The 12,230-nt window shown below is 59.8% G+C and overlaps 1 protein-coding gene across 6 annotated transcripts in view; it reads left to right on the forward strand.

Annotated features, from left to right (window-relative positions):
* The window catches only part of NOC2L (NOC2 like nucleolar associated transcriptional repressor), a 15,168-nt gene continuing 2,938 nt past the window's right edge, over positions 1 to 12,230 (forward strand). For 2 of the 6 annotated variants that reach the window (XM_077980641.1, XM_077980647.1), the window contains exons 1-14: positions 1 to 51; positions 184 to 336; positions 1,947 to 2,121; positions 2,198 to 2,329; positions 2,933 to 3,053; positions 3,178 to 3,292; positions 5,043 to 5,121; positions 5,234 to 5,344; positions 5,800 to 5,913; positions 6,479 to 6,667; positions 6,939 to 7,078; positions 7,854 to 7,965; positions 10,761 to 10,874; positions 11,129 to 11,230. In XM_077980641.1, coding sequence (XP_077836767.1) covers positions 26 to 51; positions 184 to 336; positions 1,947 to 2,121; positions 2,198 to 2,329; positions 2,933 to 3,053; positions 3,178 to 3,292; positions 5,043 to 5,121; positions 5,234 to 5,344; positions 5,800 to 5,913; positions 6,479 to 6,667; positions 6,939 to 7,078; positions 7,854 to 7,965; positions 10,761 to 10,874; positions 11,129 to 11,230 — 1,683 coding nt within the window. In that variant the 5' untranslated portion in view covers positions 1 to 25. Of the gene's footprint in view, positions 52 to 183; positions 337 to 1,946; positions 2,122 to 2,197; positions 2,330 to 2,932; positions 3,054 to 3,177; positions 3,293 to 4,892; positions 5,122 to 5,233; positions 5,345 to 5,799; positions 5,914 to 6,478; positions 6,668 to 6,938; positions 7,079 to 7,853; positions 7,966 to 10,760; positions 10,875 to 11,128; positions 11,231 to 12,230 lie in introns of all 6 variants that reach the window. The other 4 variants (XM_077980621.1, XM_077980630.1, XM_015143132.3 and 1 more) reach the window with 2 other exon arrangements.

Here is a 12,230-nt window from a genome sequence, read left to right on the forward strand (position 1 = left end):
AGGGCGCACGCTGTGGACTGGTGTCATGGCAGCTCCCCGGAGCCGCAAGAGGTAAGCAGCGGGTCCGAGGGCCGCCTCTGCCTCTCGGTGGGTGTTTGTATCCAAGGGGCTTTTCTTGCTCCTCTCAGCGGGGCTGGGGCGAGCTGCTCCTGCGGGCAGCTGTGACTCCTGCGTGACCCGCAGGCGCCTGGCGGAGCTGACGGTGGACGAGTTCCTAGCTTCGGGCTTTGACTCCGAGTCCGAATCCGAGTCCGAAAACTCCCCAGAAGCGGACACGCGGGAGACACGCGAGGCTGCCCGGAGTCCGGATGAGCCGGGCGGGAGTCCCTCGGCCAGGTGAGTGGGGACGGGGGTGAGCAGAACCTCCTTGCTCGTCCTGGCCCACCCCGCCGCAAGTTTGCTGACCTCGCCTGGGGTCTCAGGGTCAAGGCCTAAGGACCTCCGACCTCTACCCCCAGCCCCTTCAGCTTAGCTTACTGTTTCATCCGTTGTTTACTGAGCTCCTGCTCCGTGCCAAACCCTGTCCTATGTACGTCCTACGAGCGTATGTTGGGGGTTCTGCAAACGTCTCTTCGCGATCTGGGAGAGCTCGCACGGTCTTGGGTAAAATCACCGCCTGCAGTTCAGTGGAACAGATAAGTGCTGGGGAGGGAAAGGAGAGACAGGCTGGAGAGAGAATTGCCAGGGGAGCCGAGTTGCTCTGTTAGAAGGAGCGGAGGCTGGGCGCTGTGGCTCACACCTGTAATGCCAGCACTTTGGGAGGCCCAGGCGGGCAGATCACCTGAGGTCAGGAATTCGAGACCAGCCTGACCGACATGGAGAAATCTTGTCTCTACTAAGAATACAAAGATTAGCCGGGCGTGGTGGGTGCCTGTAATCCCAATTACTCGGCAGGCTGAGGCAGGAGAATCGCTTGAATTCAGGAGGTGGAGGTTGCAGTAAGCCGAGATGGCACCATTGCATTCCAGCCTGGGCAACAGAGTGAGACTCCATCTCAAAAAGAAAAAAGAAAGAAACCCAAAAATACAAAAATTAGTTGGGCATGGTGACATGCACCTGTAGTGTTAGCTACTTGGGAGGCTGAGGCAGGAGAATCGCTTGAACCTCGGAGGCGGAGGTTGCGGTGAGTGGAGATTGCACCACTGCACTCCAGCCTGGGCGACAGTGAGATTCCATCTCAGAAAAAATAAAAAAAAAAGAAAAGCGGAGGTGACTGAGAAGATGATGTCTGAATAAAGACCTCAAGCGAGGAGGCCACGCAGGCAGTAGGGGGAGCGTGTCTTGGATTTCAGGTAGCAGAAACAGTAAAGGCCGTGCAGTGAGAGCATTTGGGGAGGATGCAGAGGTAAACGTGGTGGCTGTGGCAGGAGTGAGCTGGTGAGTAGGGGCAGATGAGCCCGGAAGGGTGATGAAGAGCCAGGGGCCATAGACTGTCCTAAGGTTACCTTGTAAAACAGGAAGTTATTTCTGGGTTTGAGCGGTGGAGTGCCTTGTAGGTGGCAAGGGTGGAAACGGAGAGACTTTTATGTTAACTGAGAGTTGAACTCTGGTGGTTTGAGAGGAGGTGTGAATGGTTTTGAAGGTGTTGCTAATGAGATCTGATGACAAGTTGCGTGCTGGGTATTAGAGACAGAGGTTTGAGACAGAGGTTTGCCTTTAGTCTGAGTCCCTGGAAGGATGAAGCTACCAACAGCCAGAGTAGAGCATGGCACAGGTGCAACAAGTCTAGGGAAGACCGTGGCTGGGGGTCCTGTGTATTGGGTTTGAGCGTATGTTGTAGAGGCTGTTGGGCAGGAGAGATGGGTCTGCCAAAAACATACCTCCTGGCAATCCTCCTGCCTTGCTTGTTGGTGACTCTCGTGAACGGAGCAGACTAACCCTGTAGGCCACTCCCCACCCCCTCTACTTCCACTTTCTACTGGGGTTGTTGACTTGTGCCTTCTCAGCCGGCGTAAAGGCCGTGCCTCTGAGCACAAGGACCAGCTGTCTCGGCTGAAGGACAGAGACCCCGAGTTCTACAAGTTCCTGCAGGAGAATGACCAGAGCCTGCTAAACTTCAGCGACTCAGACAGCTCTGAGGAGGAGGAGGAGCCGTTCCACTCCCTGCCGGATGTGCTGCAGGTGAGGGCATGGGCCGAACCAGAAGGAGGGCACTTGTGGCCTTTACACCCTCCTTCAGCTCAGCCTTTCTGTGCAGGAAGCCAGTGAGGAGGAGGATGGAGCAGAGGAGGGGGAAGATGGGGACAGAGTCCCCAGAGGGCTGAAGGGGAAGAAGAATTGTGTTCCTGTGACCCTCGCCATGGTTGAGAGATGGAAGCAGGCAGCAAAGGTGAGCAGCAGCGAGGGGTGGGCAGCCGGTGCCCTAGGCAGGAATCTGGCCTTGCCTCACTTGGGGTGCCTGAGGCTGTGCTGGTGGGAGGAGCTCTTCTCCACGCAGGGGACACTGGAGTCCTCTTCAGCGCAGGTCACTATGCCTTGATCCTCCTGCTTGCTTGATTGCCCCAGGACTGTGTGTTCACCTTTGGGTAGATTCCAGGGGCTCTGTCGGTGCCTGGCTCCCCAAAATCTGCCCCACTGTGGGTGGGATGTCTGTGCCTTTGTTGGCTGGGGGAGCTGGGGTCCTTCTGAGCCTCTCTCAGTGGTTTTTCTAGGGACAAGGATAGGGAGAGCTCCAGATACCACCTGGAGGTGGCCATAGTCCAGGATCTGGAACCCCCAGCCCGTTCCCTGGGGCTCCTGAGCCAGACTCCCTCCCCTTCCCAGAGAATTCTAGACTTTGTTTCCATTTTTGTTATCCGTATGGAGCTCTGTGGGCCCCCCCCCACCTCTGCCCTGTGTCTGAGGGCGAGGGTGCCTTTCTCTGGGGCCGCCGTTTCCACTCTGCCCAGTGCAGTCTTGGCTCCCCTGACGCCCCGGTACTCTTGCTCCTTAGCAACGCCTCACTCCAAAGCTGTTCCATGAAGTGGTACAGGCGTTCCGAGCAGCTGTGGCCACCACCCAAGGGGACCAGGAAAGTGCTGAGGCCAACAAATTCCAGGTCACGGACAGTGCTGGTGAGCTGGGGGGACCCTGGCATCCAGGCTGGTGAGCTTGAGGGGACCCTGGCATCCAGGCTGTCTGGTGAGCTGGGGGGAACCCTGGCATCCAGGCTGTCTGTTGTGTTCTCTATCCCATGAGTACATCCGGGCCTTTTCATTGCAGTGTTTAATGCTCTGGTCACCTTCTGCATCAGAGACCTTATTGGCTGTCTCCAGAAGCTGCTGTTTGGAAAGGCGGCAAAGGACAGCAGCAGGTAAGAGGGGAGGGAGTGAAAGGGGGATTGGGACTACACACAGGAGAAGCCAGAGGCCTTGTGGCCAGGACAGAGATGTGGTGACAGAGCCAGGCTCTTCTCGGGGACCCTGAGAAGGCAACGAGGCATGAGGGACCCTTGGGAGAGGCTGGGCACTTGGGGCCAGTTGGAGTGGCCCCACCTTCTTTCCTTCCTGGAAAGGAAAGTTCTCTGCTCAGAGTCTCAGGAGGTGTGGATGTGAGGCTGCCTTTGTGCTTAGAATTTCCCAGGTTAGGAGGTTAGGGTGCGTGCTCTCTTCCCCTTCGTACGGCCTTGGAGGTTCTGTCCATGCTCCTTGACCTCTGCACTGTGGCCTGTTTCCTGCAGCTGCGTGTGTCTGTGGACAGGGGCCTCATCAATGCTGAGAACCTGAGGGCCTCAACGTCCCCCTAAGGCTGGGCAGAGAAGGCCGTGGAAGGTTTTCAGAGAGAGATGTACAGCCAAGCATTTGGTAGAGCGTGGGTCACATTGGGGTTCCAGGGGCCGTGCAGCCATGTGACCTTGAGGCAGTGGAGGCCTAGAGTTGAAACTGCCCCAAGACACCTTCCAGAGGAAGAAAGGAGACCCAAGGGAGAGGTCTCGCCATCAGCACCTCGGGGGCAGGAGACAGCGGCTCAGGAGACGGGCACTGTTGCTGGTGGTGGTGGTCGGGGCTGGGCGGATCGAGCAGAGCTGTGTCCACATGGAGGCAGTGCTGTCGGAAGGGGACAGGGAAGCTGGCAGATGGGGGTGGAGGACAGGCAGTGATTGGGGGACAGCAAGCAGTCTGAGCCACTAGGTCAGGGACGCCTGTCAAGGCAGCAACTGTGCCAGAGGGAGTCAGGCCGTGGGGGAGCAGCAGCAGGTGCCCAGCAGCCAGTGTCAACACAGGTGTGAGGAGGGTTGAGGACGGGGGGGCCTTTCTGGGGCCCTGCCCTTTGTCCTTCCCGTGCTTCAGCAGATTTTAGTGAGCGCCTACTGCATGGGTTCTGGTAAATGGTTTTTTTTTTTTTTCCCGCTCATGAGACAGACTCTTGCTATGTTGCCCAGGCTGGAATGCAGTGGTCTGACCACAGCTCACTGTGACACCTACCTCCTGGGTTCTCCCACCTTAGCCTGCAGGCGTGGATGATGTTTTGTATATATTTATAGAGACAGGGTCTCACTATGTTGTTCAGGCCGGTCTCAAACTTCTGGGCTTGGAGTTTGATACCCCTGCCTTGGCTTCGTAAACTGCAGTGACTACTGGCATGAGCCTCCACACCTGTCCTCTGATTTCCTTTTCTTTGTGCAGCAAATGTGGGCGAAAGGAAACCAGCCTGCGGCAGTTGGTGGTGCCTGGCAGACCCCAGAGGCACCGAGTACCAGCTGCTGGGCTTAGGGGCCTCATGTGGTCTCGTGGGGATATGATCAAGGGGACTTAGAAAAGGTTTATGTCTGAGAGATGGAGCTGGAGGCTGGGACTTCTGGGGACTCTTAGGGAGGTGGCCAACCCTGGGCCAGGGCAGACAGGAGTTCAGGGCCACTGAAGGAGGGGCTAGTGCCCTTGAGAGGGTCCTGCTAAGCCCCTGTGTCCGTCCAGCTGTAAGGTCCCTGAGCTTTCTCGAGAGGAGAGATGGGAGTCTCGCAGGGTTGTGGAGGCTGCGCTGGCCAGGACACGCGCCAAGACGCTGAGCAGCCTTGCGTCCAAGCCGTGGGGCTTCCCAGACAGGGAGGGGTGGTTTCTCTGCAGGATGCTGCAGCCGTCCAGCAGCCCGCTCTGGGGGAAGCTCCGTGTGGACATCAAGGCGTACCTGGGCTCGGTCATACAGGTGCTGTTCTGGTGGGGAGGGCACAGGGGCCTGGCTGTATCTGGTGGTCCAGCCCTTTTTTGTATCCCAGAACGTGTGGGTTTGGGGCTTCACTGTCTCCTCCTGCCCCTAGCTGGTGTCCTGTCTGGCGGAGACGACGGTGTTGGCGGCCGTGCTGCAGCACATCAGCGTGCTGGTGCCCTGCTTCCTGACCTTCCCCAAGCAGTGCCGCATGCTGCTCAAGGTGGGCGGCCTAGTCCCCTACCTGTCTGTCATGGGGTTGGGGGGCCACGCGGCTGCCCCCACCACATCCCACTCCTGACCAGGGCACAGGTAGTGCCCACGCTCCACTGGCTCCACTTGGCTAGCGAGGCCACAGAAGCACCTGCCCCCCCCCCCCGGAGTTTCCATCTCAGGCAGCCCCCACCTGCCTGGCCACGTGAGCTGTTCTTTTCCCGGTGTGATTTCACATACGGCGGCGTGTCTGACCTACGCTTTTGTGGTCCTCTTCTCACGAGGAGCAACGCGCCTGTTCTGTGTTTACTTCTGTAACTGAGCTCCTAACTCACAGCTCCCTCGTGCTTTGGGAAGAGCTGGTGGCCACGGGAGCTTTTGCCTGGCTGGGGAGGGCTGTGCTGGCCCTGGGGCATCCCAGCTGAGGAGGCTGGGGGGCCAGCAGTGATGTCTGACCTTCTGCAGAGAATGGTGGTCGTATGGAGCACTGGGGAGGAGTCCCTGCGGGTGCTGGCGTTCCTGGTCCTCAGCAGAATCTGCCGGCACAAGAAGGCCACTTTCCTCGGCCCCGTCCTCAAGGTAGTTGGGGGCCCTGCATCTGTGTCCCTCAGCGTCTGCTTTGGAAATCTCAGCCTGAGGCTCGGGAGGCTGCCTTGGTGGTGCCCCTCACTGGGCCCTGCACTGCGGCTCTGAGCAGACCTGGGCTCTTGGACCACGAATGTCTTACAGAGCATCTGGGGTGGTGGGCAGGGAAGAGAGCCCTCAGCCTTCTCAGGGCCCCACCTGGACCCTGCTTCACACAACTTCCCCAGGTGAGGGCCTCCCTGGCTGAAGGAGGACACTGGGTGTTGGCATCTGAGGTCATGGTCAGGGTACAGTCCTGCTCGTCCCCCAGCCGTGGGTGGCCTGCATGTGGGGACCCTCAGCCCCCAGACAGGTCCAGTGTGCAGCAGGAACTTGTGCCCCACCTCCTCCCAGGCCTGAGGCTGGTGGGCACATGGGGGTGGGGGCTGTGCGAGGGGCTACGGCTCTTCCTTGAGGCCCAGCTCGGAGGGAAAGGCCCAGGGGTTCACAGGGGGCCTGGAGTGGGCGGTGGAGGTGCATGGCCCTGATCCCAGGTGGCTCTGACCGGGTCCCTCCGCAGCAAATGTACATCACGTATGTGAGGAACTGCAAGTTCACCTCGCCTGGGGCCCTCCCCTTCATCAGTTTCATGCAGCGGACCCTGACAGAGCTGCTGGCCCTGGAGCCGGGTGTGGCCTACCAGCACGCCTTCCTCTACGTCCGCCAGCTCGCCATACACCTGCGCAACGCCATGACCACCCGTAAGAAGGTGTGTGGTGGGCCCTTTCAGGCTCATGCTGGGCATGGGGTGGGGCAGCCCAGGTGCTTGACCCAAGGCAGGGCCTGGGGCCTCCCTGAAGCCCATCTGTTGGAGACAGCCGAGCACCTCGGTGCAGTCGGTCCTCGCAGGTCGGGGAAGGTGGATGGGTTGAGACCCCGCGTGCGAGGTGAGGAAATGATTCCTGTGCCAGCCCAGGAGGAATGTGCATCAGCCCGGCCGGTCAGCCTGGCCAGTGGCTGACGTGGTTCTCTCTGATCAGGAAACGTACCAGTCTGTGTACAACTGGCAGTACGTGCACTGCCTCTACCTGTGGTGCCGGGTCCTGAGCACTCTGGGCCCCAGCGAAGCTCTCCAGCCCTTGGTCTACCCCCTTGCCCAGGTCATCATTGGCTGTATCAAGTGAGTTGTGGGGTGGGCAGGGCTGTCCAGGAGGCTCAGGAGAAGCAAATTTGCTGGGACTGTGTGGGCAGTACCTCTGGCGTTCAGGGCCCTGGGGCCTGAGTCTGTGTCCTGGCCGTCCCTGAGGAAGGGCTGGGGTCCCTGTACCTGCTACAGGGAGATGCCCTGGATTCTGGAGAGCTGGGCTGGTGGGCACCTGTGACATGAGCTCCTCCAGCAGCGGTTTAGCTGCCTCGGGTGCCACCCGGCGTGTGTTCTCGGGGCTTGTGTGCAGTTTACAGTGAATTTGGTTCATTACGTGGGGTTTATGGGTGGAGCACATCTGATGCAGTGAGCTGCATTTTGGGTGTGAGCACTCAGGAGGGTCCGGGCAGGGTAGGGGCTGCAGCAGGAAAAGGTGGGAGCGGCACTTTGGCCGGACGCTTTTGTGGCCTCTGGCCAGGAGGCGGCATCTGTCTGGCTGAGCCTTAGAAACTCAAAGCTGGGAAGGGAGGTGGGAGGTCGAAGGGAAGAAGCAGGAAAGCGGGAATGGAGAGGAGAGGAGGCAGGAACAGATGAGACCCCTGGCACCGTGTTAACATGAAGTGAAGCTGAAAGCTGGGTAAGGTGCCTGCAAGGGGTGAGCAAGGGGTGCAGGTCCCCTGGGGTTCAGACTTGCCTTGCCCTGCTTGAGGGATCTGATGCCAGTGAGGGGGGAGGGGGTCCAAGACGGCAGGGGGAGGGGCAGGGGTTGCCAGAGATGGGGCCTCTGCTCACTCGGCCTTCCCACCCCCAGGCTCATCCCCACTGCTCGCTTCTACCCACTGCGAATGCACTGCATCCGTGCCCTGACGCTGCTCTCAGGGAGCTCGGGGGCCTTCATCCCAGTGCTGCCTTTCATCCTGGAGGTGAGTGGGGCTGTGGTGGGTGTGCAGCCCCTCTGCCTGCTCCTGTGGGGAGCATCTGCCGCTCAGGGCGTCTGTGCTGAGCTGTCCCGCGACCTCCCGGAGCCCTGGCCGCCTCCTTGTCACGGGGTCCTGAGGACGGTGCTCCTCCGCGAGCCGGGGGCAGTGTTGGTCCTTGTCACCGGTGTCGTGAGGACGGTGCTCCTCCGCGAGCCGGGGGCAGTGTTGGTCCTTGTCACCGGTGTCCTGAGGACGGTGCTCCTCTGCGAGCCGGGGGCAGTGTTGGGGGACGTGGGGCCTCTGGAGATGAAAACAGCTGCTGCTAGGGCTGCGCTTGAGGATGCCAGGCCCTGACCCTATAGGTGCTTGCCCAAGACGAGTTGGCAGGAGAGCGGGGCCAAAACCCCAGTCTGATTGCTGAACTGTACACTCTGCAAGGCTCTGCCCCGACAGTTGTGTGCATGTGTATGTATTTGTATGGGGGGGTGTGTACATCTGTGGGCGAGTGCGTTTATGTCTGTGCGTGCATGCGTGTGAGTGCACCATCTGTGTGCACATGCGTGTGCAAATCTGTGTGTGCGCATATCGGTCCATGTGTGCATGTTTCCATATGTGCATGTGTGTGTGTGCACGTGTATCCATGAATGCCTGTGTGCTTGCAGGTATGTGCGTATGTATACCTGTGTGCATGCATGTCTGCGTGTATCTGTGCGCGTACCTTTGTACGCGTGCATCTGTGTGCATGCATGCTGCGTGTGTATGCCTTTGTGTACCTGTATGCATGCACATGCATCTGCGTGTGTGGACCTGTGTGTGCACCTTTGTGCATGCATGCGTATGTGTGTGCACCATCTGTGGGTGCATGCATGTGCGTCTACGTGTGTGTACCTATGTGTGTACCTGTGTGCATGCATTTGCATATGTATACTGTGCGTGTGTGCACCTATGCATATCTGCTATCTGCGTGTACCTGTGTGTGTGCTCCTGGTTGCATGCATGTGTGTCTGGGTGTGTGCGCCTATTCATGTGTGCCCCTGTGCGTATCTGTGCGTGTATCTGTGTGTGCACCTGTATGCTTGCACATGCGTCTGCGTGTGTGTACCTGTGCATGTGTGCACTTGTGCATATCTGCGTGTACCTGTGTGTGTGTGCACCTGGGTGCATGCCTGTGCATCTGCGTGTGTGTACCTGTGCATATGTGCACTTGTGCATATCTATGCGTGTACCTGTGCATGTGTGCACCTGTGTGCATGCACATGCGTCTGTATATACTTGTGTGCATGCATCTTTGCATGTACACGTGTCACTCAGGTAGGGAAAAGTTGGAGTCTGAAGTTTCGACATTCAGTGGGTGGGTTAGGCCCAAGCCCACCATAAATTTAGGACTTCACGATGTCCACTTTGTTTATCTAATTAGTTCTCAGCCTCATGAAGGCCCAGAGTCACGTCACAGCTGTTTCGGGGGCTGGGTCTCCAGGTTGCCAGGTCCAGAAGGTATGGAAGCCCCAGGCATGTCCTGATTCCCCTTCCACCGAGGCAGGGATGCTGGACATCTTTAGGAAGCCACGTTCACTTCTACGGCAGCCAGCGGTGGTCTCTGACTGCCCAGCCGTTGGCCTGGCCCCTGTGTGTGCAGGCCTCCAGCTCTGCTGCCCAGCTCCAGGCATGTTTTGTGTCCGTCCGCTCTGCTCAGTCTCCCCGGCGGCGGCTTTCTTGCTCTCTTGCAGTGTCTGTTTCTTCACCTCTGCACTGCTCTGGTTCACTGCAGCCGCGCCCCGCAGGCCCCTCTCATGCAGGGATGCAGGCTTCTCCTCTCCGGAAAAAGCAAACCCTGAAGGCTAAAGCAAAGCCCTCAGTTGTAGGCTGTGCCTGCCCTTCCCCGGTGTCTGGGCAGGAAGCCAGTCGCCCGCCCATACTTCGGCCCAGGCTAGAGAAGGGCAGTGCCCTCCCAGAGGCTCATCAGTACCAGGGCGTTTTTCCATCTGGACCTGAGCTCAGCTGTCTGGCAGCCACCCCTGCTGAGTGGGGTCTCTTGCTGGGGCCTCCACCCTTGGGCCCCCCATAACCTTCTGTCCTCTGGGTGCCTCAGCATGTACCCTGAAACTCCATGGTTCACAGCCTGAGGGCCCCTGTGTGAGGGGTCTCCTGGTGGTTGGGGAGGGGTCACAAGACTAAGAGGCCGGGCTAGACTCCTTCTCCTGGCATGTTCTATGGAGGTGCACAGCCTGTGGCTTCTGTGGAGGATGTGGGAGGGGCCCCCAGGCCTCTCCGTCCCTTCCTGTGTTGGGCACTCCTCGCTGTTGCTGCTGCATCCTCTGGTTGCTCAGGACAGAGCCCTGTGTGGCGCTGCCGTGCTGAGGGCCAGGACGGGCCTCAGTGCCACGTTGTCGGGAGTGGGGGCTGTCCTGTACTCTGTGTGGCAGGGACCTCTAGGTCTCCAGACCCGGGTCCTTAGTGCTTTCCAGGATTCTGGGAAAGGACCCGTGTTCCTGATCCTGCCCTGCTGACCAGAACCCCACTCGGACACAGCAGGCCGTGGAGGCCACGGGGCTGGGACCATGCCTAGCTGCCCATCTCTGGTCTTAGCTTGGGTCTCCTCGTGCTGAAGCCTGAGGACCAGGGGGACTAGGTCCAGCCAGGCGCAGGACTGAGGGGACAAGGGGGACCAGGGTGCAGCCAGGCGCGGGGCCGAGGGGACAAGGGGGACCAGGTGTGGGGCCGAGGGGATCGGGGGACCAGGGTGCAGACAGGGTGACCAGGCACAGGGCCAAGATAGCCTGACACGGCCCTCGGGCCAGATGTTCCAGCAGGTCGACTTCAACAAGAAGCCGGGGCGCATGAGCTCCAAGCCCATCAACTTCTCTGTGATCCTCAAGCTGTCCAATGTCAACCTTCAGGAGAAGGCCTACCGGGTGAGGCTGGCCTCCTGGGGAGGGGCCTGGGCAGTTCCCAGGGTGGGGTTGGGGGTGCTGAGGTGAATGGGAGGGGGCTGGCATCCTCCGAGTTCAAGTATGGACCTTCATGGTCTATCAGGGCTGGGGGCCCAGGGCCCTGTCTTGCAGTCCCTGCTCTGGAGATGAGGCTGACCTGATAGCCTGAGTGGAGGAGACTGAGTGCCAGCCCCTGCTTCTCCCTAACGCGCTCAGTCCTCTCCCCTGCTCCTCAGGACGGCCTGGTGGAGCAGCTGTACGACCTCACCCTGGAGTACCTGCACAGTCAAGCACACTGCATCGGCTTCCCGGAGCTGGCGCTGCCCGTGGTCCTGCAGGTGTGTGTCCTGCCCACACCTGCTTGTGGCCGACTCATCCTGTCTTATAATGGGCCCGGCTGCCCCGGGCCGGTAGAGGTGTCCTTGTCCTGGGTACCCGGGGCGGGGCAGAGCCCGACTGGTGTAGAGGCTCCACGCTGGCAGCCCCCACCCCGGGCCCCCGTGGAGGGCTGATGGGGAGCCTGTGGTGTCCTTGGGGGCCATGGGACTCTGACAAGGGGTTCTAAGCCATTCAGGTTTGCGGGCAGGCTTGGGCAGCGGGCTAAGGACCCTGGGAGTACAACAGCCTCCTCCCAGGGGGGCGCCACAAGGCTGATCTTCATTTCGGGGTTGGGACTGAGTGTGCCGACCCTGGCTCAGGCTGGTGCCCTGACCGCACACTTCCCCGGGCCATCCTGGGTGTGGGGAGTGGGTGGAGTGGCTTCTCAGTGGCTGGAAGGCCCGGCCTGCCTCGCCAGATGCCCCAAGTCAGCCTCACCGTAGGCCGGAGGAGGGCGGAGGAGGGGCTTGTCCTTGTCCTCAGAAGGTCCTTCGGGGTCCACGGGAGGCCTGTTTGCTCTCAGCCCTGATGTTTCCAGCCTCGGAGGCCTGTGCCCAAAGGGAGGGGTGGAGGCCCCGATGTCTGGCCCTGGTGGCTAGAATCAGATGTGCCAATTACAGGTTTGTGGGGAGGAGGGGTCTGCCCACCTGAGCCACAACTGGTCAGAGGCTCATCAAGATACAGGGGTGTGTGTGTGTGTGTGTGTACTCAGTCACACATGGCCACACACACGTGTCACGTGTCACAGGCACAGAGCCGGGACCCTCTTTCCGGGGGCACTCAGAGCAGGGGCCTCAGTCTGTGTTCCTCCCGTGTCCTCTTGCGTGGCGATGCCCGGCATTGGGGCATCTCTGCTTCTGGACTCCAGGGCCCAGGGTTGGGTCTGGAATAGGGGTCAGAAAATGTTTCCAGTAAGGGGCCAAACGGTGAACATTGCTTCCCACAGATGTTCAGCTGCAC

Source organism: Macaca mulatta, chromosome 1 (assembly GCF_049350105.2).
Source record: "Macaca mulatta isolate MMU2019108-1 chromosome 1, T2T-MMU8v2.0, whole genome shotgun sequence".
NCBI lineage: Eukaryota > Metazoa > Chordata > Mammalia > Primates > Cercopithecidae > Macaca > Macaca mulatta.